This window comes from Pelodiscus sinensis, chromosome 11, assembly GCF_049634645.1.
Source record: "Pelodiscus sinensis isolate JC-2024 chromosome 11, ASM4963464v1, whole genome shotgun sequence".
Classification (NCBI taxonomy): Eukaryota; Metazoa; Chordata; order Testudines; family Trionychidae; genus Pelodiscus; species Pelodiscus sinensis.
Genome location: NC_134721.1, coordinates 42,721,761 through 42,748,174, shown reverse-complemented (window position 1 = coordinate 42,748,174; position 26,414 = coordinate 42,721,761). Strand labels below are relative to the sequence as shown.

The 26,414-nt window shown below is 45.4% G+C and overlaps 1 protein-coding gene across 4 annotated transcripts in view; it reads right to left on the bottom strand.

Moving 5' to 3' along the window:
• Positions 1 to 5,147: 5,147 nt before the first annotated feature.
• The window catches only part of MAPKAPK3 (MAPK activated protein kinase 3), a 68,124-nt gene continuing 46,857 nt past the window's right edge, over positions 5,148 to 26,414 (bottom strand). For all 4 annotated transcript variants that reach the window (XM_075939451.1, XM_075939452.1, XM_075939455.1 and 1 more), the window contains exons 4-11: positions 25,479 to 25,543; positions 22,202 to 22,281; positions 17,998 to 18,124; positions 17,206 to 17,281; positions 16,829 to 16,953; positions 11,706 to 11,791; positions 8,322 to 8,402; positions 5,148 to 6,923 (exon numbers count right to left, since the gene is read on the bottom strand). In XM_075939451.1, coding sequence (XP_075795566.1) covers positions 6,765 to 6,923; positions 8,322 to 8,402; positions 11,706 to 11,791; positions 16,829 to 16,953; positions 17,206 to 17,281; positions 17,998 to 18,124; positions 22,202 to 22,281; positions 25,479 to 25,543 — 799 coding nt within the window. In that variant the 3' untranslated portion in view covers positions 5,148 to 6,764. The remainder of the gene's footprint in view (positions 6,924 to 8,321; positions 8,403 to 11,705; positions 11,792 to 16,828; positions 16,954 to 17,205; positions 17,282 to 17,997; positions 18,125 to 22,201; positions 22,282 to 25,478; positions 25,544 to 26,414) is intronic.

Genomic DNA, 26,414 nt, shown 5'->3' with positions numbered 1-26,414 from the left:
CTGTGGCTCTGCACGTGTCATGGTCAGCAATATGGGGAGCCAGTACTGTCTCAGCCAGTTCAGAGCTATCAGAATGATCTGGGACTTGAACCTTCTGACTCTGGTCAGGACCTTGGGGACTAGCGGAAACAGGGGAAATGCATACAAAAGGCCCCATGGCGAGGCAGTATTCAGAGCATCCACCATTGACTCTGCGCCCAGGCCCAAGAACAAAAAGTACTGGGGGCACTTCTTGTTCTCCTGGGTGGCGAAGAGGTCCACTCGGAGACAACCCCACTTGTGGAAAACCGGTAGGAGGACCTCCTCCTTCAGGCACCACTCGTGGGCTCCGAAGGACCTGCTCAGAGAATCTGCCAACAAGTTCTTGCAACCTGGCAGGTACTCCGCCTGCAGCTGAATATTGTGCATTATGCATAGTTCCCACAGAAGAACTGCTTCTTGGCATGGTGGGGATGACCAAGCCCCACCGTTTGTCTATATAAAACACGGTGGCCGTGTTGTCCAACTGCACCAGCACTGACTGCCGGTTAGGAATACCTCGCACATCCTCCTGACCTCTCTCAGCTCCCTTACATTTATATGTAGGACCCCCTCGTGGGGGGCCCACACCCCTTACATCCTGTAGCAGTTTAGGTGTGCACCCCAACTGACGTCAGAAGCATCTGTAACTAACGTTACCAAGAGGAGCTCGACCTGAAACGGCACCCCACTGCACACTACATCCTCCTGAGTACATCACCTTCTGAGGCACAGTGCAAACTAGCCTGGTCGAACACCCTCGCCAGCCATGCCTGCAAGGCCGGTGTCTTAGCCTGGCATGGCGGATGACATACGTACATGCCACCATGTGTCCAAGCAGCTTCATACAGGTACGAGCCATCGTAAGGGGGGAGAGCGTCAGGTTGCATACCATGGACACCATAGTGCGGAACCTGGCCCTGGGGAGGTAAGCCAGCCCCGTCCAGGCATCCAGATAGGCCCCCACAAATTCTGTGTCCTGATGGGGAGTCAACATTAACTTTTCCTTGTTTTGCATGAGCCCAAACTTTTGGAAAGAGGGCTCTCGTAAAGGCTATATGCACTACCACCTGGTCTCAGGAGCGCCCACAAATGAGCCAGTCGTCCAGGTAGGGGAAGACCTGGATCCCGTGTGTCCTGAGAAATGCCGCCACTACTGCCATACACTTTGTAAAGACCCTGGGGACTGTAGAGAGCCCAAAGGGGAGTGCAGTAAATTGGAAGTGGCTGTGGGACACCATGAAGTGGAGAAATCTCATAACTCAGTCTTATTGCCACATGGAAATAGGCATCTTTGAGGTTGAGGGCCACGTACCAATCCCCTAGTTCCAGAACCAGGATAATGGAGGCCAGGGTCACCATCCTGAACTTTGCCTTTTTTATCCCCCTGTTAAGGTTCCTGAGATTTAGAATAGGCCAAAGCCCACCTTTTGGCTTGGGAATGATCGGGAATAAAACCCCTTGCCCTCTAGATGCGAGGGGGCTCTTTCTACCGCTCCCTTCTCCAGAAGCGAGAGGACCTCCTGACGAAGAAGGACCTTGTGAGATGGGTCCCTGAAAAGTGACTGGGAGGGGGGAGAGAAGAGGGATAGCCCAGAAAGGGGATGGAATAACCCATCCTTACCAGGCCGACCTGGGACCAGGCCTGGACGAAATGGGACAACCTGTCCCCAAACAACGAGGGGACACCGGGGGTTGGTACACGGTCCTCAAGCACACCTTAAAAATGGTTGTTTAAGATAGTGGGAGAGGGGCTGGGCAACTCCCCTAATGGTATCCATCTGTGGAAAGCGACGCTTCGTACGGGTGGAAGCAGCACCTGCCGCACTACCCGTACATCCACTGGGAGCACAAGGCCGACGCCTCCGGTAGTCTCACCTGGAGGACTAGAACTGCACTCTCCCTGATTTGCCTAAGGCACATGACCACATCAGAAGCCATGGTTCTTGCTGCTGAGTCCACCGCATCCAGGGAGGCCTGTAGGGCTGTTTGTGCTATGGTCCTGCCCTCCGTGGCCATAGCTGCGAACTCTTGCCTCGCGTCAGAGGGCAGCTTGTCCCGGAATTTGTCCATCGCCTGCCAGGTATTATAGGCATAGTAACTAAGCATCACCTGCTGATTTGCAATGCGTAGCTGCACCCCACCCATCGCATACACCTTGCGCCCCACAAGTCCAGACACTTAGGATCCCTGGCCGTTGGTGTTGGCTCCGGCTGCACCTGCCTCTCCTCCTGAGCTGCTGCCTGGACCACCAATGAACCAGGAATGGGGTAGAAGTAGAGGTGCTCATGTCCCGACTGTGAAACATAATAACGTTTCTCTACCCCCTTCAGGGTAGAGCTTATCAATACCAGAGTTTGCCACAAGGCATTTGTGATCTTAGCCACCGTTTTATTAAGTGGCAGGGCCAACTTGGCACAGGCATCCTCAGAGAGAATGTCAACCATCGGGTCGGAGACCTCCGGCACTGGTTCCACCGGAACCCCCAAATTAGCTACCAAGCGACGGAGCAGCTCCTGATGGGACCTGGCATCCATCACTGGCATAGAAGGAGCAGGGTCCACCAGGGCCTCATTGGGGGGTGACGAGGATTCCCGAACGGGCCCTGGGTCAACCAGCACTTCCAGAAGACAAGCCAGCTGAAGAGGCTCTCCACAGACTGGGTGCGCAACAACACCAGAGGGTGCTTGCTCTGAGTCCTCTATCTGGGGACAGTTTCCCGCGGATGGTGGCGGGGGCCTGGAAAGCGAGGCGGATGGGGTGCTGCATCAGTGGGAGATAGTGGACGCCCAGGAGGGTGGCATAGGGCCTTGCCACTGATAAGCTCAAGGGGTCCAAAACGGCCAGGGTGGTTGGGACTGTGGGGGCCACGTTTGCTGAAATTCCTGCGGTATCGGGTGGTGCCGAGAACGGGAGCAGAATCTTGAGGAAGCCCTAGACAACCCCGCGGAGCAGAATGACTCTGCCTCACATTCCAAGGAGTAGTCCGAAGCAGACCAGGGTGATGCTGTGGAGGAGTGTCCAGGAGCCACACGAGGCATGAGCTTGTCCATAGACTCTGGTTTTCCCACATGGGTCCACACAGGAAGTCGTAAAAGCTCCGGTGCCGGAACCCAGGTACCAGGAATCTGTTGCACCGAGCTGGGAGCAGAGGCTGGAACTGGCAACGGTGCCAAAGTCGCCGGTGTCGACGGCAAAGGTGCTGGTGCAGTCATATGAGCCAGTGCTGATGAAAGCGGTGCCGATGCGGCTATAGGCAGTGCCGACTGTGGTGCCAATAACGGTGCCGAGGTGCTAGACGGAGCCAGTATCGACCCTGGAACTGGTACCAAACACATCAGTGGAGCGGCAGGGGGTGCCCAATGCGCACAAGACACAGACGCTATTGGTGCTGAGCAGTCACGATGCACCTGCTGGGAATCTGCCAACCCCAGAGCCCGCTGCAGAGGCACTGCCAGTGCTGAAGACAACCTCAATGCCATCTGCGAGGCCACTGAAGATGCCGGTGCCGACCAAGCACCCAGTGTGAAAGAGGTGACAGGTGCCGACATGGCCCCCAGTGTCACCAGCCCAGACCATTCTAAGTACAGGGACGACGGAGGTGAGGCCATCAAATCAAGGAGATCGTGCGCTGCCTCAAACATCTCTGGTGTGGAGAGTCAGTACGCTGGCATTGGGACTGGGCTATACGCACAAAGCAGGTCGCCGCTCCTCATCTGCATTCCCGTATCACCAGTACCAGGGGAGTCCCGGCCTGAGGAACGATTATGACGGTGCCGACCCACATGGGACTTACGGCCTGGTGATCTCACCCTGGAGCCTCTTTTCCTCTGCGGAGTCAGAGACTGCAACTGGTCCTTGGTGCTACTGACTTTGGCATCGAGTTGTTTGAGGGCCCCAGTTGTGCTTCCCACACTGACACCGGTGCACTGTGCACCGTGGCCTCAGGAGCTGGGTGAAGAGCCGCCTCCATCAGGGGTAGTTTTAACTGGGACTCTCTCTCATGCTTCATACACTCTGCTTAAAATCCCTGCAGATTTTACAAGCGTCTGAGAGGTGAGACTCTCCCAGACACTTTAAACAGGCGTCTTGGGGGTCTCCCTTAGGCATGAATTTTGCACAGGACACACAAGGCTTAAAGCCGTGCAGGCCTGTCATTCCCCACCCCCAAAGGGGAAAAACTACAAAAACCTAAGTACAGCCGCTCTCCAAGTTACGAACAAGTTACGGACCAACAGTTGGTCCGTAACTCGAAGTGTTCGTAACTCGGGTCCCAGAGTTACATGGCGACTGCGCTGTTTGTAAGCGCAGCTCGCCGTACGTAACTCGGATCTGCATTTACAACCACTTTGGTCGTAAGTGCGGATGGTTGTAAGTGGAGGTAGTCGTTAGTTCTGTTAACTGTTACTCCTTCTGGAATGAGGTGTAACAGTTAATTCGAACTAAGGACTCAGTTCGAATTGCCGTTTCACTGCCGCATGTAGCCGCGGGCAGTTACTTCAGGCTAGTGGAATTTCAAAATGGCGACCGGACGGGAACATGCAAATAAAGCCCGGGATATTTAAATCACGGGCTTCATTTGCAACTTCAAATGCCTACATTAGCCTCCCTAGTTCGAACTAGGGGGCTAGTGTAGACATACCCTCAGACAACTGTAATGACGTGGTAAGTAACATCCGAAAACTGATGAAGTCTTGGGAAGAAGGATGGATGATCCTGTGGTAAAGGCACTGAACTGGGACTAAAGAGATCAATTCCTAACTCTGTCACAGACCTTATCCACGCGACCATTGGCTTATCAGTTAATCTCCCTTTGCCTTATTTTCCCCATTTTATAGGTATGGGACTAATGTTTTTCTATCACACAGGTGCATGATGAGGATACATCAATTTATGTGATATGTACAATTGCCATGGACGTAGCTAGACTAATAACATGAAATAAACTTTACAAGTTTACATCTATACAGAGAATGTTACTTAAAAACAAAGCATTGAGAGCAAAAAGATGTTCAGATAACTTAAGATGGACATTCTGAGTGCAGGTGGTATTTTTGCTTTTCAAACTTTTCCTTTCCTGCAAAAACTTCATGACACTTCAATAAAAACATGGACTACTGTACAAAGAGTGTTGGAACATGATCATGATTTATTAAAATCATTTTGGAAAATCCTAAGAATATCACACAAAGAAAAGTGGATGGTTGGTAGGGATAGCCAATGCTTCCTACATGATACCAGAGCCCATTTGCAAGTTTGAAACATCAAGCAAATCTTCAGTGGAAAGGTGACAAATTCAGTGTGGCTTTCAGATATATTGGAAGATCCAGACATTTGGTTGGCAGGATTTCTTTGCCTCTTGTATGCCTCTGTCCTCTTGCCTGAAACATTCAGCCCCTCATTTCCCATGTTACAATGTGTGCGTGTTTGCACCGCTGGAAACAATTTCACCTTAAAAACAAAACATTCTTGCTGATATTTTGTTCAGCTCAAATAAAACCCATAATGAAGTAAGAGGAAACAATCTGAAAATAAAGCGGAAGAACAGATTAACAAACAACATCCTAATACTGTAAAATGGGAGTTTGAGTTAGGAAAAAACCCCACCAATGGCTGAATATTCATGATGTGACTCTGGATCCAGGGCTATTGCTGCGATAGGTTTACACTGTCTAGTGTAAGAATGGGTAAAAAATACTCCCCAAGGTTTCAGTTTGCTTCTATAACATAGCAGATAAAGAAGCAAAAATAACCTGGCAGAAATAAGCACCTAGACTGGATGAAGTAAGACAATGGGATTTCCTACAGAGAACAATTCTTCCCATCTCTTTGTGGACTTCAGATGCCCCTCTTTGGGGCAGTGTTCTGTATATGATAGTTATCCAGTTGTGTTCATGGAAGGTTCACAGACTCAAAACGATGTGCTAATGAAAAATAAACAGCTTTTTGTAAAATACTGTTGTAGATTTTAAAAAAGCACGAGAGATATGCTAACAAATTAGACATGTCATCATAGTAAATGTAGAAAATGAACAAGCTATTAAATTAGAAAAGTGCTAAAAAATCTGAATTTCATAAGACTAAGGACCTGTATGAATAAGGAAATGCAAGAAGAAACCCTTTCTCCATCCATTAGCTGCACGGGAAGGACAATGCTTCCCTGTTCAGATAATGATATGCAGCTGTAGCAGTTAAACCTGGAAAACACTCATTCTTCTCACCAGTGCTAGCATGAGCTGCCATTCAGATGCATCAGCAACACCAAGAGCTGAGACTGCGCTGGTTGTGTGAAGAGAGCAGTGATGTTCCACTTCATTCTCTATACCCATGTTTGAGCTTGTGAACCTCTCCTAGCAGAACCTCTTTGGCCTTCCCCTCCACAAAATTAAAATTACAGTAGAAGTCACTCCCAGAGGCTGTGGTTAGAGCCTTTGTGCATGAGTTTCTTCAGACTTGAACTCCTGTATCCTCTGCTACCCTAGAACAGCTAAAGCTGTATAAAGTCCCACACTTTTTGGTACTGCTAGGTATCCCTAGCAAAATGCAAAAATGATGTGGCAAGAATAAATCCCCCTTAAAAAGCAAAGCCCCAATAAAATTCTAGAATGATGTAGTCTTTAACATTTCCCCTTTTGCAAGCCAGGTTCCTCTTTTTCTCCCTTTGTGGTATAGTGTGAGCTGACCCTGCTCATTTTTATTTGTTCCTTTTAATTTTAACCCTCAAGTCCTCAGCCTCTCCTTTAATCTCATTGGTTGTTACATCCTGGGGCTGCAGAAGAGGTGCCTGCCTGTTTCTGTTTCTTGCGGCGTTTGTTGAGGAGGCGGTTGTTGGATGTTTTTAAGTCTTTGATTTTCACTTGGTCATAGTCCACTCTCATGGTAGCCAAAGCACTCGTCATCTCTTCCTGAAACCACATTCAACAACTGTGAAAACTCAAGACATAAGCAACACAGCCATTCCGTCCTACTTGCAAGGCTCTATCTGACAGAATGGAGGCCCGTTACACATTATATTACAATCAAGAATAAATCAGACTTTTCTGTTGCCTGGATGAGTCTGAAAGTAGTATTGCCTGCTAACAAGGCAAGGGAGCAAAAATCTTACTCCCACTCACTATAAGCTGCCTCGGTGAGTGTCAATGAATTTTGCAAACAGAAAATAGTTCAAGTTTACAAGAGAATGCATCACACTAGAACCTCAAAGAGGCCTGAACAAAATGTATACAAGCAAATAGAGGACATGAGACCGAGAAATCATAAATTAAACTCTCACCTCAATCCCTTTAAAACAGGGGTCTCAAACTCCCAGCCAGTTGGAGCAATCGCACAATCCAGCCCAGGATTCCTACAGGCTGAGGGGGGAGGCCTCCAAGTCCTGCCCCTTCCCCCCATTGCCTTGCCTTCTTTCTCCATGACACTCCGTCCCTGAGGACGCAGCATTGGGAATAACTGGGGGGGAGGGAGGGCTACTGCTGTGCAGTGGCAGTGGTTGCACTCCCTCACACTCCCTGTGTGCAGCAGGAGCTGTGGGGAAGCGGAGCAAGTGCACCTTGCCCAGTGTGCTCTGCTTTCCCCGCCGCTCCTGCCGCCGCTGGGAAAGGAGGAGTGACTCCCACAGCACAGCACCAGCCCCTCCCCCCCAGTGATTCCCAAAGCTGCATCCTTGGGGGCCAGTAACAGACAGCCCCTCTCCCCCAGCCTGCCGGGAGTCCCAGGTCAGACTATGCATTCGCTCCAGCCAGGGACGGCTTGTGGGCCAGGAGTTTGAGACCCTGTTTTAAAAAGACATTTTATATGAGAGTCTTGTCCTAGCCTTAACTCAGTTCCCAGAGACAATTCCATCTTAATTTATTTTAAAGTTTGAGAGAATATGGGTAATTTAGGTTAAAATACATTGCAGAGATGTTGCAATTATCCAAAATCCAAGCATTATAAAATACAGGAAATCCAAAGTTAAAGTTAACCTTAAAATAAATGCAAATATGTTAAGATATGAAAGCACAGAGAACCCAAACAACCTTAAGTCTGTCCTATGATCAAAGCATAACAGTGTTTGAAGTCCCAGATTAGATTAAAATGATTTTTTAAAAAGACAAGATCTTTTCACTCTTTCCTCACGGTGTCTCAGGGTAGAGTTATGGTTGTTTGAGTGCCCATAATGGCCATTTCCATACCTTAGTATATTTGGATTTCTTTCATTCCAAGCAAAGAAAGGCCTCTCCATCCTCCTATCAAATCCCATTTTGGGAAGAATCCCCAATAAGAAAAAAACTAATAATTCATGCAGGTGTTCTTTGACTGACCTTCACTTCATCCCAATGGTCTTTATCCTCTTGCAAGACACGTGCAGTATGAAGAGGGGTTGGCGGTACCACCATTGATTTCTAAGGAAATCAGTAAAACCAGAAAGAAGCATTCTACAAAGCTATCTGCATGAAATGATCACATACTCTCATGAATATATGTGAGGCAGAACATTTATCTACCGTATTCAGATGGCCTCCCATTACCTTAGAATCTGAGTGCTCAACAATCAAATGCACTTATTTTTCTTTCAGCCAGTAATGTAGAAAAGTACTACTATCCCCCTAAAATAATATCACCAAGATGAAGAGGAGGTTCCACCGTTCGAGGTTCTTTTCTTTTCTAGTTTTGTGTATTCCTACTATGCTTTGTTTTTAGCAACTGTTCATTCACTATGTATCCCATTCAAAGCAGTTCATTCTTCTAGCTTTTGTGGCAGGGGAAATTTCACTCTGCACACATAGTACTACTGACTATGCTCTCATCAGACCTTAAATGTAGGGAGGGACACTGTAATACTCCAACAGGAAACCTTTCAGGAAAAGCGAGGTTTGTGTGATTTGGGAGGTGGAAATGCAATCCAATGTTTAAAACAGGTGACTAGGAATTTGGTCATTTGGGTTCTATTCCCAGGTCTGCTCAGCATTTACAATGTGAAGTTGGGCAAATACCCAAGTTATTTTCTGCCTCAGTTTTCCTATCAGGAAAATGAGAACAATGATAGTGACCTCCTTTTGTAAAGCACTTTGAGATCTACTGATGTAAAGTGCTATATATGAGTGAAGGATTATTATTCGCCCAAATACAAAATAGGTACAAAATACCTCACAGGAAAAGGTTGGGAGGCTCAATTAATGTATGAAAAACACAGAGATCTTTAGCTGAAAGGCACTACAGAAGAGCAAGAATGGTATTATCATCGGCTGTGTCTAGACTGCATCCCTTTTCCGTAAAAGGGATGCAAATTAGACACATCGCAATTGCAAATGAAGCGGGGATTTAAATCCCTCCCACTTCATTTGCATAAACATGGCTGCCGCTTTTTGTCCGGCTCTGACCTGTGCCAGAAAAAAGCACCATTCTAGACGTGGATCTTTTGGAAAATAAAGATTTTTCCGAAAGATCCCTTATTCCTCTTAAAATAAGGAATAAGGGATCTTTTGGAAAAATCTTTATTTTCCGAAAGCTCCGCATCTAGACTGGTGCTTTTTTCCGGCAAAGCTCTGAGCCGGAAAAAAGCGGCAGCCATGTTTATGCAAATGAAGCAGGGGGGATTTAAATCCCTGCTTCATTTGCAATTGCGATGTGTCTAATTTGCATCCCTTTTACGGAAAAGGGATGCAGTCTAGACACAGCCATCCTGAATAAATACACATTCAGTGCCCCAGTAATTGTTTTGCTTGAGATGTTCTTTAAAACAAGACATAAGACAGGTCCATGATCTTTTGTCAATAAAAGGTCTTGTAGATCTTTTTGGTAGAGTACGGTTATTAGTTCAATCTCCATGCTAAATTCCAGCTGAGCAATGAGACTATGCTTCTCTATAGCTCACGCTGTAGTCTCAGCTGGGAACAGAATTCTCCTCCACCTTCTGTCCTAAATAGTTGTGGAGTACTGTTGCATTCCATCCCAAAGCATTACATTTGTATTACAGCAAAGGTTGAAGAGATGCCTGTGCATGTTATCATCATTTAACATTTACATTGTAGTAGTGTCTATAGGCCACCCTGCTCTAGGTGATTGGCAAGGGGAAGCCAAAAGAACTTCTCTAGGTGCCTTCTCTAGATAAGGTCTCCTGCTTGCCAAGGCATGATTTGTCCAGGATAGGCTGGGGAGCAAGGAATGAAAGGAAAATTGTCACCATGGAGTGCATTTTTAGTTTCTCTGAGCAGGACCTGAATGTGTCCCACCTGCTGATATTTACTCCTTCATGACTACCAAACTCCATACCAACTGACTGGAGGGGAACATGCTCCTCCTAAAGTACATCTTCTTGCTCCCAAGATGCATGGGCTACAATGAAAATGTCTTCATCCAGGCGTCAAACACAAAACCGGGACGCTCACCTGCTTCACAGGGGGCTAATGAGGTTACATTTAATTAAGTTTGTAAAGGGCTTTGAGATCTTCAGATGAAAGGCATTTCAGAAGTACAGGCTTATCTTCAGCAATGAATAAAATATGACACTATATGAAGTTATGTTGCTGTTTGTATCTCTTCCTGCTGTGATGACCAAAGACAAGGAAGTTCCTTAGAACAGCCACCCCTGGGAAAAAGGATTATCCAGGATAAACATTCTGTTTCCTTTGAGTTTATTTTCAGGGGAGTGAGAAATAAGATATGATCCATGTTAGGCACGAACGTCAAAAATATATATTATTATTCCCAGTGACACCTACAGAGCAAAGATGATATCCTAAAAGCCTTTGTGCTTGACTAATCCTGATAGCACTTTAGAGCCCTAGCAGAAATTTACTTTCTGCTTGAGATAATAAACATTACTTTAAATGAGATAGATACATCTGCTCAAATTTTGGAGAAAAAAAAAAGCCACAATTCAAGACTTGGACTGGATCCCTCAATAGCATCATGTATACCAGTTTCTGTTGTGTTGCTATAGGATATAGTGCATAAATCTTTGCCTCTTTCCAGGTATTTTCAGATCTGTATGTGCAAAATGAAATGTCCCTCATCATAAATGCTAGAGAAGAATGAACTGCTTTGAATGGATACTTAGAGCATGAACAGTTTTTAAAAACTAAGTATAATAAGAATACACAATATATGGTTTAAAAAAAACTAGAAAGGAAAAATAAACAAATGAAATGCCAGATTGTGGCTTCTACATCCTCCTCGTCATGTTGGTGATACTATTTTGAGGGATAATAGCACTTCTCTACCTTACAGGGTGAAAGAAGGATATTTGATTGTTGGGCACTCAGATTCCATTCTTAGGTAATGGAAGGCTATCTGAAGGATTAAAATTCCATTAGCTTGAGGTTCTGAATTCATACCAACCTAGCCATGCCTGGGACTTCTAAGAATAGCTCTTCATAAATTCTGCAACAATGAAGTACCAGGGCTTTTTTAAAGATCAGAGGGTGGTGCACACTACAATCAGTAGCAGCTTCTGGCTGAAAGTAGGTAGGAATATAGTTGTCTCTTGCTCACAAGAACTGTTAAGTGTGTCCCCTGCTATGACAATGAGGAACTATGTCTTTGCAGACAGGCATCCTTTTACAACGAGCACAATGGGCAGAGTTTTTGTCAATAAGCCATGAGTAATAACAACGCTCCTCCTTCCTAAACCAGAAGGAGCAGCATTTCAGGCTCTGCATGTAAGAATCCATCCCTCTCCTTTGTAAAAATCACACAGGACTCACGTTAATCCAAGGATGATTCATAAACTGAGAAATTGTCATTCTCTCAGTCGGGTCTGTCTTAAGCAAGTGACGAATCAGATGCTTGGCTGAAAGACAAGAACCAACACGGCACACTGTATTCAGTTATATCCACACAATCTTCAGAATAAAGAACTTGCATTAAGAAAGGTGATTGTATCCAGCTCAAGACACCTACCTGTGTCTGCTCTCATGTTAACAAGCAGTGGAGATGGGAGAGACAAAGAGAGAACATATGTATGTGCATGTTTCCTCCCCCTGCCCTCACCTATTTAAAGAGGAGGAAAGTGGAAACAGGAAAGGTTGTAGGGAGAGGAGACAAAAGGACTAGGGATTCTATGAGCCAGTCTACACCCTGAAACCTACCTGTTGAGGACTACAGATGCCTCTAGTGGGTCCTGCTTGACCAGTGTTGAAAACTGCACACCTGGGCTGTTGTCTAACACAGGGTTTTCTGCAGTTCTTCATTAACATAGTATCTAAACCTTTAATGCCCATGGCATTTACCAGACAAAACCGTTCTCAGTTATTCTTTCTGTAATCAGTTTTGTCCCATGCATACTGGCAGCTAAACAGTTTTCAGCACTGGTTCAAGGTGACCCACTGCTGAGTTTGTTTTGTAGACACAGCTGGATAGGTTGAAATTAGGAGGCAACTACCCTCAGTCACATCCATATGAAAACAAGTTTTCCATATACATTCTCTCTCTCTTCAGCTTCCATGAACATTTTAATAACTGCTAACTTGGGAGCGGACTGGAACAGACTCATCCAGGGGAGAACGACTAATCAACCAGGGACACACAACTGATGCATCCTCCTTTACACTAAATGTGCAGCGGATCACTGCACGCACAGCAATGAGATCCCATAATGGATGGCTATGCCGTATCTCACAGTGTGACGCTATTGGGGTGATACCTGCTTATCACTCAACACATGAAAATTAGGGCCCTCAAATGATTAAAAAATGAATTGCAATTAATGGTGCTGTTATTGTTTAACAGAAAACAATGTATTTAAAATATTTCTGGGTATTTCCTATATTTTCAAATATTTTGTTTTTATTACAACACAGAATATACAAGTGTACAGTGCTTACTATATTTTTATTACAAATATTTGCATTGTAAAAACCAAAAGAAATGGTGTTTTTCAATTAACCTAATACAGGTACAGTAGTATAATCTCTTTATCATGAATACTGAAGTTGCAAATGTAGAATTATGTTAAAAAATAACTGCATTCTAAAATGTTTAAAAAAGAGAAAACTTTAGAACCTACAAATCTTGCACAGCCAATCACTCAGAGAAATAAATTTGTTTACATTTACAGGAGATAATGCAGCCTGCTCCGTGTTTACAATGTCCTCTCAAAGTGAAACCCGGCATTCACGTGGCACTATTATAGCCAGCATCACAAGATATTTATGTGCCAGATATGCTAAAGATTCATATGCCCCTTCATGCTTCAACCACCACTACAGAGGATATGGGTCCATGCTGACAACAAGTTCTGCTATATAATGATCCAAAGCAGAGTGGACCGATGCATGTTCATTTCATCATCTGAGTCAAATGCCACCAGTGGGAAGGTTGATTTTCCTTTTTGGTGGTTTGGGTTCCTTATCAGAGTGACACACTATTTTTAGGCTTCTGAAAGTATTCTCCAAATCTTCTCTCAGATTTTGGAAGATACTTTATATTTTTAAACCTTGTGTTGAGTGCTGTAGCCATCTTTAGAAATTTCACATTGCTACCTTTTTTGCATTTTGTCAAGTCTTCAGTGAAATTTTTCTTAAAATGAAGAACATGTACTAGGTCATCATCTCAGACTACTATACAGGCAGTCCCCGAGTTACGCGGATCCGACTTACGTCGGATCCGCAGTTACGAACGGGGCACTTCCTCTCCCTGGTCTCGAGCAGACCAGGGAGAGGAAGCAAAGCGGCGGCGGAACGCGCGGCCAGCTGACAGCCCAGACGCGTCTGGGCTGTCAGCTGGCCGCGCACTCCGCTCTGCTCCCCCCCCCCCTGCAGACCAGGGGGAGGGGGAGGGGGAGGGGGAGGGGGAGGGGGAAGGGGTAGGGGGAGCAGAGCGGAGCAGAGCAGAGCGGCGGAACGCGCAGCCAGCTGACAGCCCAGACGCGTCTGGGCTGTCAGCTGGCCGCGCGTTCTGCCGCTCTGCTCTGCTCCGCTCCGCTCTGCTCTGCTCCCCCTCCCCCTGGTCTGCAGACCAGGGGGAGGGGGAGCAGAGCGGAGCACGCGGCCAGCTGACAGCCCAGACGCGTCTGGGCTGTCAGCTGGCCGCGAGTTCCGCCGCTCTGCTGTACTCCGCTCTGCTCCCCCTCCCCCTGATCTGCAGGGGGGGGGGAGCAGAGCGGAGCACGCGGCCAGCTGACAGCCCAGACGCGTCTGGGCTGTCAGCTGGCCGCGCGTTCTGCCGCTCTGCTCTGCTCCACTCTGCTCCCCCTCCCCCTGGTCTGCAAACCATGGGGGGGGGGGGGGGGGAAGCAGAGCGGAGCACACGGCCAGCTGACAGCCCAGACGCGTCTGGGCTGTCAGCTGGCCGCGCGTTCTGCTGCTCTGCTCTACTCTGCTCCCCCTCCCCCTGGTCTGCAGACCTGGGGGACGGGGAGCAGAGCAGAGCAAAGCCGCGGAGCCCGAGGGCAGCAGGATAGCCACAGCGCGTCTGGGCTGTCCCGCTGCCCGTGTGTTCCGCCGCTTTGCTCCCCGTCCCCCTGGTCTGCAGACCAGGGGGACGGGGAGCAAAGCAGAGCAAAGCCACGGAGCTCGAGGGCAGCAGGATAGCCACGGCGCGTCTGGGCTGTCCCGCTGCCCCCGTGCTCCGTGGCTTTGCTCCGGACGCCTATGGTACAGCAGCTGGGGCGCTGCCGGTTGGTCCCGTAGCGCCGCTCTGGGTGCCACTGGACCAACCCAGCAGCACCCCAGCTGCTCTGCCCCAGGTGTCCCCTAGTCAGCAGCTGCTGAAAATGACCAGTGGCTGACTACAGGAAGCCTCTGCCCCAGGCTTCCTGGAATCAGCCGCTGATCAGTTTCAGCAGCAGCTGACTTGGGGATGCCTGGGGTTCTTAAGTTGAATCTGTATGTAAGTCAGAACTGGCGTCCAGATTCAGCCACTGTTGAAACTGATCAGTTTCAGCAGCGGCTGAATCTGGACGCCAGTTCCGACTTACATACAGATTCAACTTAAGAACAAACCTACAGTCCCTATCTTGTACGTAACCCGGGGACTGCCTGTAATATGAATGGCAGAATACAGGAAAAATAGCAGGAAACATATTTCTCCCACAAGGAGTTCAGTCATAAATTTAATTAATGCATTTTTGAACGAGTGTTGTCAGCATGAAAGCATGTCCTCTGGAACAGTGGCTGAAGCATGAAGAAGCATACAAATGTTCAGTGTATCTGGCACTTAAATACCTTGCAATGCTGGCTACAACGGTGCCATGTGAATGACTAGTCTCATTTTCAGGTCGCATTCTAAATAAGTAGTGGGCAGCATAATCTCCCATAAATGTAAACAAACTTATTTCTCTTAGTGATTGGCTGAACAAGAAGCAGGACGGAGCAGACTTGTAGACTCAAAAAGTTTTATATTGTCTTGTTTTTTAATGCAGATATGTTACAAACATATACATATATATTGGTGAGTTGCACTTTCACAATAAAGAAACTGCACTACATCTTATTTGTATGAGATGAACAGAAAAATACTATTTTGTTTCTCATTTTTACAGTGCAAATACTTGTAATTAGGGATGCTATATATCGACTAATCGAATAGTTGATTCATTTTGCTGTTGCTATACTTCAAAGGTGAAAGCGCCGTGTGGAACCCAGGATCCCATCTGATCCCGGGCTCCACACAGTGCTGCTGCTTTGAAACACCGCAAGAAGCCTGATGCTGGGCTCAAAGTGGCAGCACTGTGTGGAGCCCAGGGTCAGCTGGGGAGTCCCCAAGTTGATCCCGGGCTCCATGTGGTGCTGCCACTTTGAAATGCCACGTGCAGTCTGGGGACATCCCAGCTGGCCCCAGCTGCACACAGTGTTTCAAAGCAGCAGCACTGCATGGAGTCCGGTTTCTGGCCCCAGGCTCCAAGCAGCGCTGCTGCTTTGAGGTATCTCCTCCAGTACCCCCCATCTGCCTCTTTCTGATAGAGGCAGCGGGGGGGGGGGGGAGGGAACGACTAGATAACTAGTCCTTCACATCTGTACTTGTAATCAGAAATAATAATATGTGCACACTGTGCACTTCTGTGTTGTAATTAAAATGAGAATATTTGAAAATTTAGAAAAACATCAACAATATTTAATAAATTTCAGTTGGTCTTCTACTATTGTTTAACAGTGCAATTAAAACCATGATTAGTTGTGATTAAGTTTTAACCACAATATATTTAATGAATCGCATTAAATATTTGTGATTAATCAACAGTTCTAGTGAAATTTAAAAGTTATCACAGAATAAATCACTTCTTTTCTAACAAGTATTCTATGATTAGAAATATGATCAGAAGCTGCAGAACATTTTTTCCCTGACAGATGCTTTGGCAAGTGAGACTAGATGGTTTAGGAGATTAGTGTAGTAAAGGGAATCAGAACCTTCCACTTCTAGTGTACTAATTTTAATTAATTCAGGTCACCACTAAACAGCTGACTTTGGTCGCTAGTTTATTAACATAGATCACTGACCTCAGTCTAATGTCTGGATGACAAGTGTCCACATCGCAAAATTTATTTTGAGACGTTGGCAGCATCAATAAGGAAGCCAATATCTGACATCTCCCTTGAAGCTCACCTGGCACCACTGCTACCTGTTCTGTGGATTAAAGTCTTCAGTTTCCAGGGATGTATCTCTAGCATCTCTCACCAGCACTCAATAAACTTTTTCTGTTATTTACATTCCACAGTGCTCAGGATACCCCTGTATCATTGATATCCCTGTATAATTTCATAAAAATCTTGATTGAAAGAGCATCACAAAAAGAATGACCCTTAGAAACAGTCTGAAATGTAAGCATATAGCCCTCTTCAGCAGCCAATGTGTATGCATGAGTAACAAAGACACAGGCTAGTTCAGTTACCTTCTTCTGATACTTCAGACCATTCTGGATTGGGAAATCCATATTGTCCCATACGAATTCTCCTTTTCATCCCTGGGGAAATGGCCAGTCCCGTGTTGGAGTAAAATGGAGGAAAGCCACATAGGCTGTAAGAAAGATGCATGGAATAGTTATAACTAGGAAATTCCCCTATTCCTTTGCTCGACATAAAATCAGAAAGCCAATGATTCTTCCAAAGATGGGATGAATATAATCCCAGTGACTAGTCCATTACTTAGTACAAATATCACAGAAAAATTAATGCAGCAATGGTATCTGCGATGGAAGTAGGGCAGTACAAATGGGTTGAGATGGCTTACCCCTTGTCTATTCACCTGTCCCTGTAAGCTCATACTTACAGAATATAAGTAATGACACCAAGAGACCACATGTCACATGATTTGTCATATTTCTCAGGACCAAGGACTTCTGGGGCTGAGGAAAGGAGAAAATCAGAAACAGCTGATTGCCAAATATTTTCTTTACTTCTGAACAGCAAGTAGTACTATAAAGTGACATCACTATTGTAACAATTGCAATGCATATACCAGGAATTGGGACCTCTGAGACTATGGGCCAGATCCAGCCCCCCACTTATTTTGAGCTAGGCCCATGGCAATTCTCTGAGTTTTGGTGGCCCTGCAGGTCTGGAGCGTGAGTTGAGTGTCCCAAAAAAGGTCCCCCAACTCTGGTGTATACCCTAGAATTAGAACATCAAATACAGTATAGTTGGACTTTCAGAACATTGGTACTCACTGCTAGTTGCAAGGAAGGCAACATTTCAGTCAAGAGTAAATGTTATTCTTGGATTACCAATGCCTCCATTTTCCTAGTTTAAAGATGCATCTTTGTAGTTGGGGAATGATCAATCACCCTGTTCTCTCTCACCCTGTTTTTATGCTAAGCAAAGTTTCGCAGAAAAACAGCCCAGTGGTTGTGAAAGCTAGGTTCAGATTATGGATTTTATCATGTCAGGCCACAGAGAAAAAGCCAGCATTACATCTGTGTAGCCATGTTTGCCATTGACCTTGATTGTAAAATTCTAGATTCCTCTTTGTCCTCTCTGCAGGACAGAAGAGGTGCCCTTCACAGCTGAGGAGATTTCCCAAGGCTCACTGGGATGTCTATACATGTGGAAGAACGGGACTTACCCACATAATAGGGCGTATAACAGGGCGTCTGCAGAGCATTCTGTATAGTGGTCTCTTTGGCAAACCCGAAGTCTGTGAGCTTGAGTACTGCATTCTTTTCTTTGGATGTGTAAAGTAGGTTTTCAGGCTGCCATGGCATCAAGAGAAAAGGTAATTCCAACAACACAGGAAAAGGGTCTCAAAATAAATTCTATTGGGCTGTACTCCTAATTCATCCATGGGGCCACCTGTTCCCCACCAAAGAAGTGCGGCATTCTCTCTTCTCACTTCCCCACTCCACACTGAGGATCATTTCCCTTCCACAGTAAAGAGCATCTTTGTCTAAAGCAGGCATCAAAATCCTTCCCAAGCCAATAATCACAGAAAAACGGGCTCAGTCCTGCCTCCCCTGGAGTCAACGGTAACATCATCCACTTCAAACGGTGCAGAACCAGGCTTTCTATGAACCCTTCCTCAGAACATTACACTTTGGGGGATTGTTCTCTCTCACCCACATTGTATCTAATCTGATATAGATATCGGTCCATGCTCTGTGTTTCCACGAGGCATTCAGGCCAGCAGGAACAAGAACCAGGGTATTCAAAATAGATCATCTTGAAAACCAGAATCATGGCCAGTGTCTGACACTGCTCTATTAATACATACACAAAGATACAGCGCTTCTCCCAAAACTGAACGAATTCTGTCCTTACAATCTTGCACAGTTTACTCTGAGAGGAGGATTCTTAAGCACTGAGTAAAAGGGAACTCGGAGTTCAGGTATTAGTTAAGTAAGGACTTTATTTAACTTCACTGGGAGAGAAGAAAAGACTGCAATTACAGTTCTGTGCACAGATATGTTCTCTTCGACATAGGGTTATTTAGAAGGAAGAAACATGTTTTGTGGAAGGACTTGAAGGAGGAGGGAACTGAAGGATGGCAAACTACTTTGTACCATTTCTGCATTCGCCTACTGTGCACGTGGCACATGTTGTGTAGTCAGCCAGCATTAGTTCTTATGCACAAACCCAGCTCCATCAAAATACATGGAATTTTGACCCTAAATTTGTATATCAGTGATGCTGATGGACACTAAATAGCTCAGGGTATAGTTCTACATGGCTCTGTGTAGTGTGAAAACACCTGTCTTGTAAATCTGCATACCACGTGTTGTAACCCTTCATGGGGAGAGAGGTTATTATGTGGGGGCTCGCAAGCTGTCAGGCTACAGCCCAACCCGAAGTAGTGTTAAATATAAAAAAAAGTGTTTTTAATGTATAAAGAGAATCACTCTGAGTTTTGCTGCGTGAAAGGAATCACCAATGCAAAAGTGTGAGAATCACTGGCATATGCAGGCCAGGTATTCTTGCTTCTCTGGACTAGCCCGAGATCCTTACCACTATTCTAAATCAGTATCTGAAATTCAGAATTACTTTCTGGAATAATTCTCTTCAATATTGTGCCACAAATAACTACCATCCTTTTTATAACCTTAACATATCTGAAGACTTATCAGGTTCCCCTCAGTCTTCTCTTCTCAGGACAAAACATTCTCAGGGTATGTCTACACTACCACCCTAGTTCGAACTAGGGTGGTTAATGCAGGCAACCAGACTTGCAAATGAAGCCCGGGATTTGAATTTCCCGGGCTTCATTTGCATATTGCCGGGCGCCGCCATTTTTAAATGTCCGCTAGTTCGGACTCCGTGCCCATGGCTACACGCGGCACGAACTAGGTAGTTCGGATTAGGCTTCCTATTCCGAACTACCGTTACTCCTCGTGGAACGGGGTTTGCTGCCCGTCTCCCTGGTCTGCTGGAGACCAGCACACCAGGGAGACGGGGAGCAAAGCCTCTGAGGATGCCGGCAGCGGGACAGCCGCGGCGCGTCTGGGCTGTCCGCTGCCTGCGTGCTCCCCGGCTTTGCTCCCCGTCTCCCTGGTCTAGGGAGACGTGGAGTAAAGCCGCGGAGCACGCGGGCAGCGGACAGCCCAGACACGCCGCGGCTGTCCCGCTGCCAGCATCCTCAGAGGCTTCGCTTCCCGTCTCCCTGGTGTGCTGGTCTCCAGCAGACCAGGGAGACGGGCATCAAACCCCGTTCATAACTGCGGATGCGACATAAGTCGGATCCGCGTAACTCGGGGACTGCCTGTAGTTGTTAAGCCACATTTTCCTAGTTTGCTTATGAGAATGACATATGGGTCTACGTCAAAAGCTTTTTTAAATCAAAATACAGCGCATTTACTGCTTTCCCCTGCCTTCTAGATCAGTAACTCTGTCCAAGAAGGGATTTAGGTTGGTTCGGCATGATTTGTTCTTCACAAATCTATATTTGCTACAGTTTAGTACCTTATTATTTTCTAGTTGCTTCTAAACTGATTGTTTACTAATTTGTTCCAATATCTTTCCAGGTATCAAATTTAAGCTAACTGGTTACATTTCCCCAGCTCCATTTTGTTCCCCTTTTTAAAAGACATGTTTGCACTTCTCCAGTTCTCTGAGAACTCACGGAGAATGCGCAAAGTCCCAAAGATTATTGCTGACAGTTCTCAGATTGCTTCAGCGAGTTCCGTAAACACCTTAAGATGAATTTCATCAGGTCTTGCCAACTTGAATACATCTAAAATATCAAAATACTCTTTAACCTCTTTTTTCCCCTATTCTGGCTTGTGTTCCTTCCCCTTGTTGTTAATATTAATTATGTTAAGCATCTCTCCACACTGAAACTTTTTTTTAGCAAAGACTGAAACAAAACAAACACCCCAGTCTTCTTGATGTTTTCTATCATTAACTCTTTTCCCCCACTAAACAGTGTGCCTGTGCTTTCAATCATCTTTCTCTTGCTCAGAGGCTACGTCTACACTGGCATGATTTTCTGAAAATGCTTTTAACGGAAAATCATTTTCAGAAAAGCGCGTCTAGATTGGCAGGATGCTTTTCCGCAAAAGCACTTTTGGCGGAAAAGCGTCCGTGGCCAATCTAGACGCGGTTTTCCGCAAAAAAACCCTGATTGCCATTTTTGCGATTGGGGCTTTTTTGCGGAAAACAGTACTGTGCTGTCTACACTGGCCCTTTTGTGCAGAAGTCTTTCAGAAAAAGACTTTTGCCCGAATGGGAGCAGCATAGTATTTCCGGAAAAGCACTGACGATCTTACATGAGATCGTCAGAGCTTTTCCGGAAATTCAAGCGGCCAGTGTAGACAGCTGGCAAGTTTTTCCGGAAAAGCGGCTGATTTTCCGGAAAAACTTGCCAGTCTAGATACAGCCATAATGTATATGTAAAACCTCTTCTTATTGTCTTCTATGTTCCTTGCTTGCTGTAATTCATTTTGTCCCTTAGCCTTTTTGATTTTGTCCCTAACACATTTGCACTGATGTGTTGTATTAATCCTTAACCATTTGTCCATGTTTCCCTGTAGGATTCCTTTTTTATCTTCGGGCCATTAAAGCAGCCTTATTGATTTCTTGCTAGTCCTACTATCACTTCTTTGCAACAGGAAAGTATACTGTTATGCCTTTAATATTATCACTGAAAAACTGCCGGCTCTTCTGAATTCTTTTTTTCTTTAGGTTTTCTTCCCTTAGGACCTTACTTACTAGTTCTGAGTTTGCTGACATCTCCTTTTTTAAAGCCCACTGTCCTTATTCCACGGCTCTCATGCCTTCCTTTTCTTAGAACCATGAAACTGGTCATTTCATGATCAGTTTCACCCAAGTTACCTTCCTCCTTCAGATTTGCAACCTAATACCTCCCTCCTAGTCAAAATCAAGTCGAATATTCATTTCTCTTCCCTCTTCCCAGGGTGTTTAATTTGTATGCAACTGGTTTCACACTTTCCTCTATATAAAGAAAGTTCTCCTTCTATGGGTCTTTTTTGAAAATAGAAATATATGATTTTGAAATTACAAAAACTGACAGGGACCTCAGGTGCAGTATCTGAACCAACACACTGGTTTTTAAATTAACTAGACTTCAAGTTGAATGTCTCTTTAATACCAGTTATGACTACTTTTTATGTTGCATATGTAACTGAAAACAATTGGCCTTGGTGTGGGTGAGTAGATAGAGGCAGAAATGATTGGGTATGAACAGATCCTCCCCACATTGGCATGAAACAGATACACTTTGGCCACTTCATTGTACTCATCAATGTTAAATAAATCACCACTGCCTCCTTGTTGTCAGTGTAACTTTTCTCCCCTGAACAGGTACATTCAGGCCTTACCTTGACATCTCTATGGGCAATGTTCATTGCATGCAGATAATGGATAGCTGTTCCAATGTTTCTCATTATCTCAGAAGCCTCTATAAATATAATTTCAGAGAAAGGTCATATTAACATTCCCACTGTAGCTCAGAGACATGCCTGGGAATTTTTCTCAGTTAGAAGCCAGCTCATCTCTATACAGGGCCAGTGTCAACACTGGAAAAGCTAAAATTAGCCTTAACAGCTGTGTTTTTGTTTTGAAGGCAATCATACTCCACAATCCTCTGGCAGCTCAGCCACTCTCATGAGCAGGCACAGTAACTGGAATAGCTGAGACTCCTGCTCTGTAAATTAATGCTCTGCCATGCTCATCAAAGCAGAGTATTATGGGTACACAAGGGCAATGTATCAATGCACAAGATCATGAAGAAAGTGTCCCAGGTATATTTTTGGGCTACTCAGCAAAGAAGTTTAACGCTGCACCAGAGATGTTAAATATCAGTTAATTGAATAGTCAATGAACCTCATGAATTCTTTTTGGTTACTCATCTATTCTATATTCCCCAAGGGTGGGACTGGCAGCGATAGCATCTTCACTCCTGAGGAGCCCCTGGCCACTCTGTGCTGCTGCCTCTATATCAGAGGAAGCAGCATGTGGTGCCAAGTGGGAACTGGTCCTCAAGGGCAGACAGTTTAAAAATCAGCTCCCCTCATGGACAGGCGGCCTGTCACTATGTGCTGCTGCCTCTGATACATCAGAGGCAACAGTGTGGGGTGGCAGCAGCCCCTATCCAGGGGTGGACAGAGTTCCCAGACCTGGCAAAAGCCAAAACCGAGCCAGGCTGCCCGCCTGGCTCCCAATCACTTTAAATGCAGAGCTGCAGTGGGGGTAGGTCCTGGACCCAGCACGAGCCAAAACTGAGCCAGGCTGCTGGCCAGCCTGCTAAAAAATGTACTGGTGGGCTGGGAGGGAATGCATGTAGTCTATAGAATTGAACTAATAGCTTCTGCTTATCCGTTAATCGACTACACTATTACTTCTTTACTCTTGGTCCTCCTCAGCCTCCAACAGTGTTTCCTCATATAAAAGTGAATTAGCCATTTTATCATGCAAATCATCTCCTAGTATTTGTTTTCACCAGTGTACTTTAAAGTCTAATTTCGGCATTTGATACCTACTCCCACAGAAAATTCTAGTTGCCAGTGAGCTCTCTGTGCCCCCAGCAACAGATTTGTGAAGTGAAAGTGGGGAGAGTTCATTGACTTGGGGCAGCCAGAAGACTTATGTGGGAGGCCATTTCAGAGAAAGAGGTTGTGTCCTCCTCTGGCTCTGTGTGCTAAGCAGCTATTATAGAGCAGGGGCTGGTTTAGGCTTCAATCCCCTATGGTACTTTACCTGCAGTCTCCCCCCCCCCCCCCACCCGCCTATTCCCACTGCTATGCATCGACACTAGCTTAATTCCACAAGTCTGCAGAAATACCAACAGAACCAATGCTCTCTCCATGAATAGGTGTTAGAGTTAATATGTTACACTTGGGCCTTTGTTTCCGTCACAAGTAAGAGCATAACCCAAGTGATGCTCTCAGCTTCAGAGGCTGAGGGGGAAACTGAGATTATTTTACTTGACCCAGGAAAGCCTACTTTATAGAGAATTACCTGGGTATAGAGCAAGTCTCCTGCTTTGGCTAGAGTGTCCATGTTTGGCATGATACAGAAGTGCTCTTGCGTGAGGGCAAAAACTGCCCAGTCAGGCAGGAACAACCAAAGGGAGGAAAAATTCATCCTCTTTGGAAGCTGTGTAAGTTATATCCATGCATACCCTTCTCCTTCGCTATCTAGGTTCTAAGCACTAGGAAGCTGTCTGCTAGGTGGGCAGAGAGTGCGATCTTAGGAGGTCCCTCCAAGAAAGAGGGATATTAATTTCTCAGCGCCTGTTGCGCAAGTGGAGGGTTTTTCTCTTGTAGTCCCAGAGGTCTATAAAGGGGTACCTGGAAGAAAACACTCAGTAAGAGCTAGGACCACCAAATTCAGTATTCAGCTTCTTCTTATCATGGCTTAAAGCAATATAAGGGTTTGGTTGTGCCAGGAAAATGAGATGTGCCTGGAATGGGATTGCTTTGGTGATCCTAGCTCTTACCGTGTAGGATGAGTTCTTGATCAAACAGACAGACAAACTCTCTAAAATACGGAGTAGATTAAATAGAACACTCAAAATACATACATGAAGTAGACAGAAAAGAAAAATGCAGAAAAAGTTTTGTAATCACCGTAGTTTAAAAAAAATAATGGTACATACAGTTTATTTTAAAAACTTAAATTGAGGTTTAAAACAACTTGAGTTATGGACCCAAGCAATGCCGGGTAAATTTGCTAGTAATTCATAAAAGTCATGTTGTTATCAGGGTAAAACTACTTAAAATCACAGCAATACTATTTCCTGCAGGAGTCTTGTGTCTGACAGAGCTACCAGGTACACTCCTCAGACTGCATCCAGTTTGTGTGCTCCACATAAGTTACTCATGCCTCTTGAGGGATTCATCATAGACTAGAGAGTAGCATTGGAAACAGAATCACAAAACATGTCCTCTATACCAACTTTGCACAATGGTCACAATAATTTACAATTCAGGTATAAATTCCATTCACCTCCCCATTTCGTGAGGACAAAAATAATACAACTCTAATATTTTACTTTCCGATACAAGTAATCCACTTCTCTGGCAGTGAGTGCACAAGTAGAATTTTGCAGTCATGTGCATTTATGGCACTGTCCAAATAATAATGATAATTAATAAACAGGCTGTTGTGTTCCAGGTACTCTCAGTGATTCACTGTGGGACCTTAAACAAGTCACATAGCCTTTCTGTACAAAGTCTTTGTTATAATCATTTATTCACAACATAGCTGAACACAAATGATGCTTCTCAAAGGCGGCTCCCAACTGAAACTGCAAGAGAGACTGGACTGTATGTAGGATGGGAGTACAGTGGCAGAGATGTGTGAGGACCAGAATTAGAACAACAGGGATTGCTGCAGCTTGGAACTTACATGTATGGGCAGATGCGTGTAAGGAATTTCTCATCTAGCATTCCACATTATTCCTAACGCTAGCCAATTCTTTTCATGTTCATGACATTAAATTGTTTTAAAGATAGAAAATAGAAATTTAAAACAACAGGAAACAAAACTGAACCCAATAAAGCTTCTGTAATAACAAAGCAAACATTTTCCAATTATTTTGGCTGGGGAGGGAGGATGAAGGGAATAAACCCTCACAAACTCATGACATTTTACCTTTCTCCGTGAAAGCTTGGTCTCCTCGCTCCTGGATCCTGCTGAACAGCTCCCCTCCCTCCATGCTGAAACAGAGAACACATACAAAACAACCTCAGGGGGATGAGCAAAAGAAATCACCACCTCACCATGCATGGACTTGCAATAAGTTAGGGAACCTGCTTGCCTGTCTCTGAGACTTGAACTTGCTAAATAATTTGATCCTAATAGGTCCAGTGCAGATTGCAGACCTGCTCCACATTACATTTAAAAAAAAAACACTCCAAACTGTAGGAGTTTTGAGGCCTGCGATTTAGTATGTAGTGAAGCATTTCCCAGAAAACAGAATCACTGACATTGGTAAGACGTCCAGTCATGTTTCTGAGAGACCGGAAATGACAGGTTGGATGCTGGTTCAGAAGACTGGTAGCACTCCTTGTAGCCTTACTGCATTGCAAACAAGGTCTTTAAGATTTGGAGATGAGGGAAAAAGCAGAAGCAAGCGAGTAAGCAAATGAGTAACTGACAAGACAGATATTAAAGGAGCCCCCCTAGAGGAAGACAACACTGCAGCATTGTCACCAAGAGGGTGGGGGACAGAGGGAAGAATTAGGGTTAAGTGGTAGTCTGGGGGAGACAAACGACCCTATCAGGACAGTCAGCCCCCATGAGAATGTGTCGAGGAAAGTGACAGATGCATGTTTGAATATATGTATTAATTACACCCACGTTTCCATAAAGATACATTTCTCTGAGTGCAAAGGAAGGTTAGTTTCGTGATTAGTCTTCTTGTTCCTCCCACAGACAGGCTGCTTGAGCAGCTGCAGGTTTCCCCATAAATCCTATAAAGAGAGTAGCGCACTAGGCTACTGCCTGGCAAAACTGCGCAGTCAGGACTGCTTCCAGCTCTTACATCCAGCTGTCATGGTCCCACTACTTTCCAGAATGTGGGTAAGT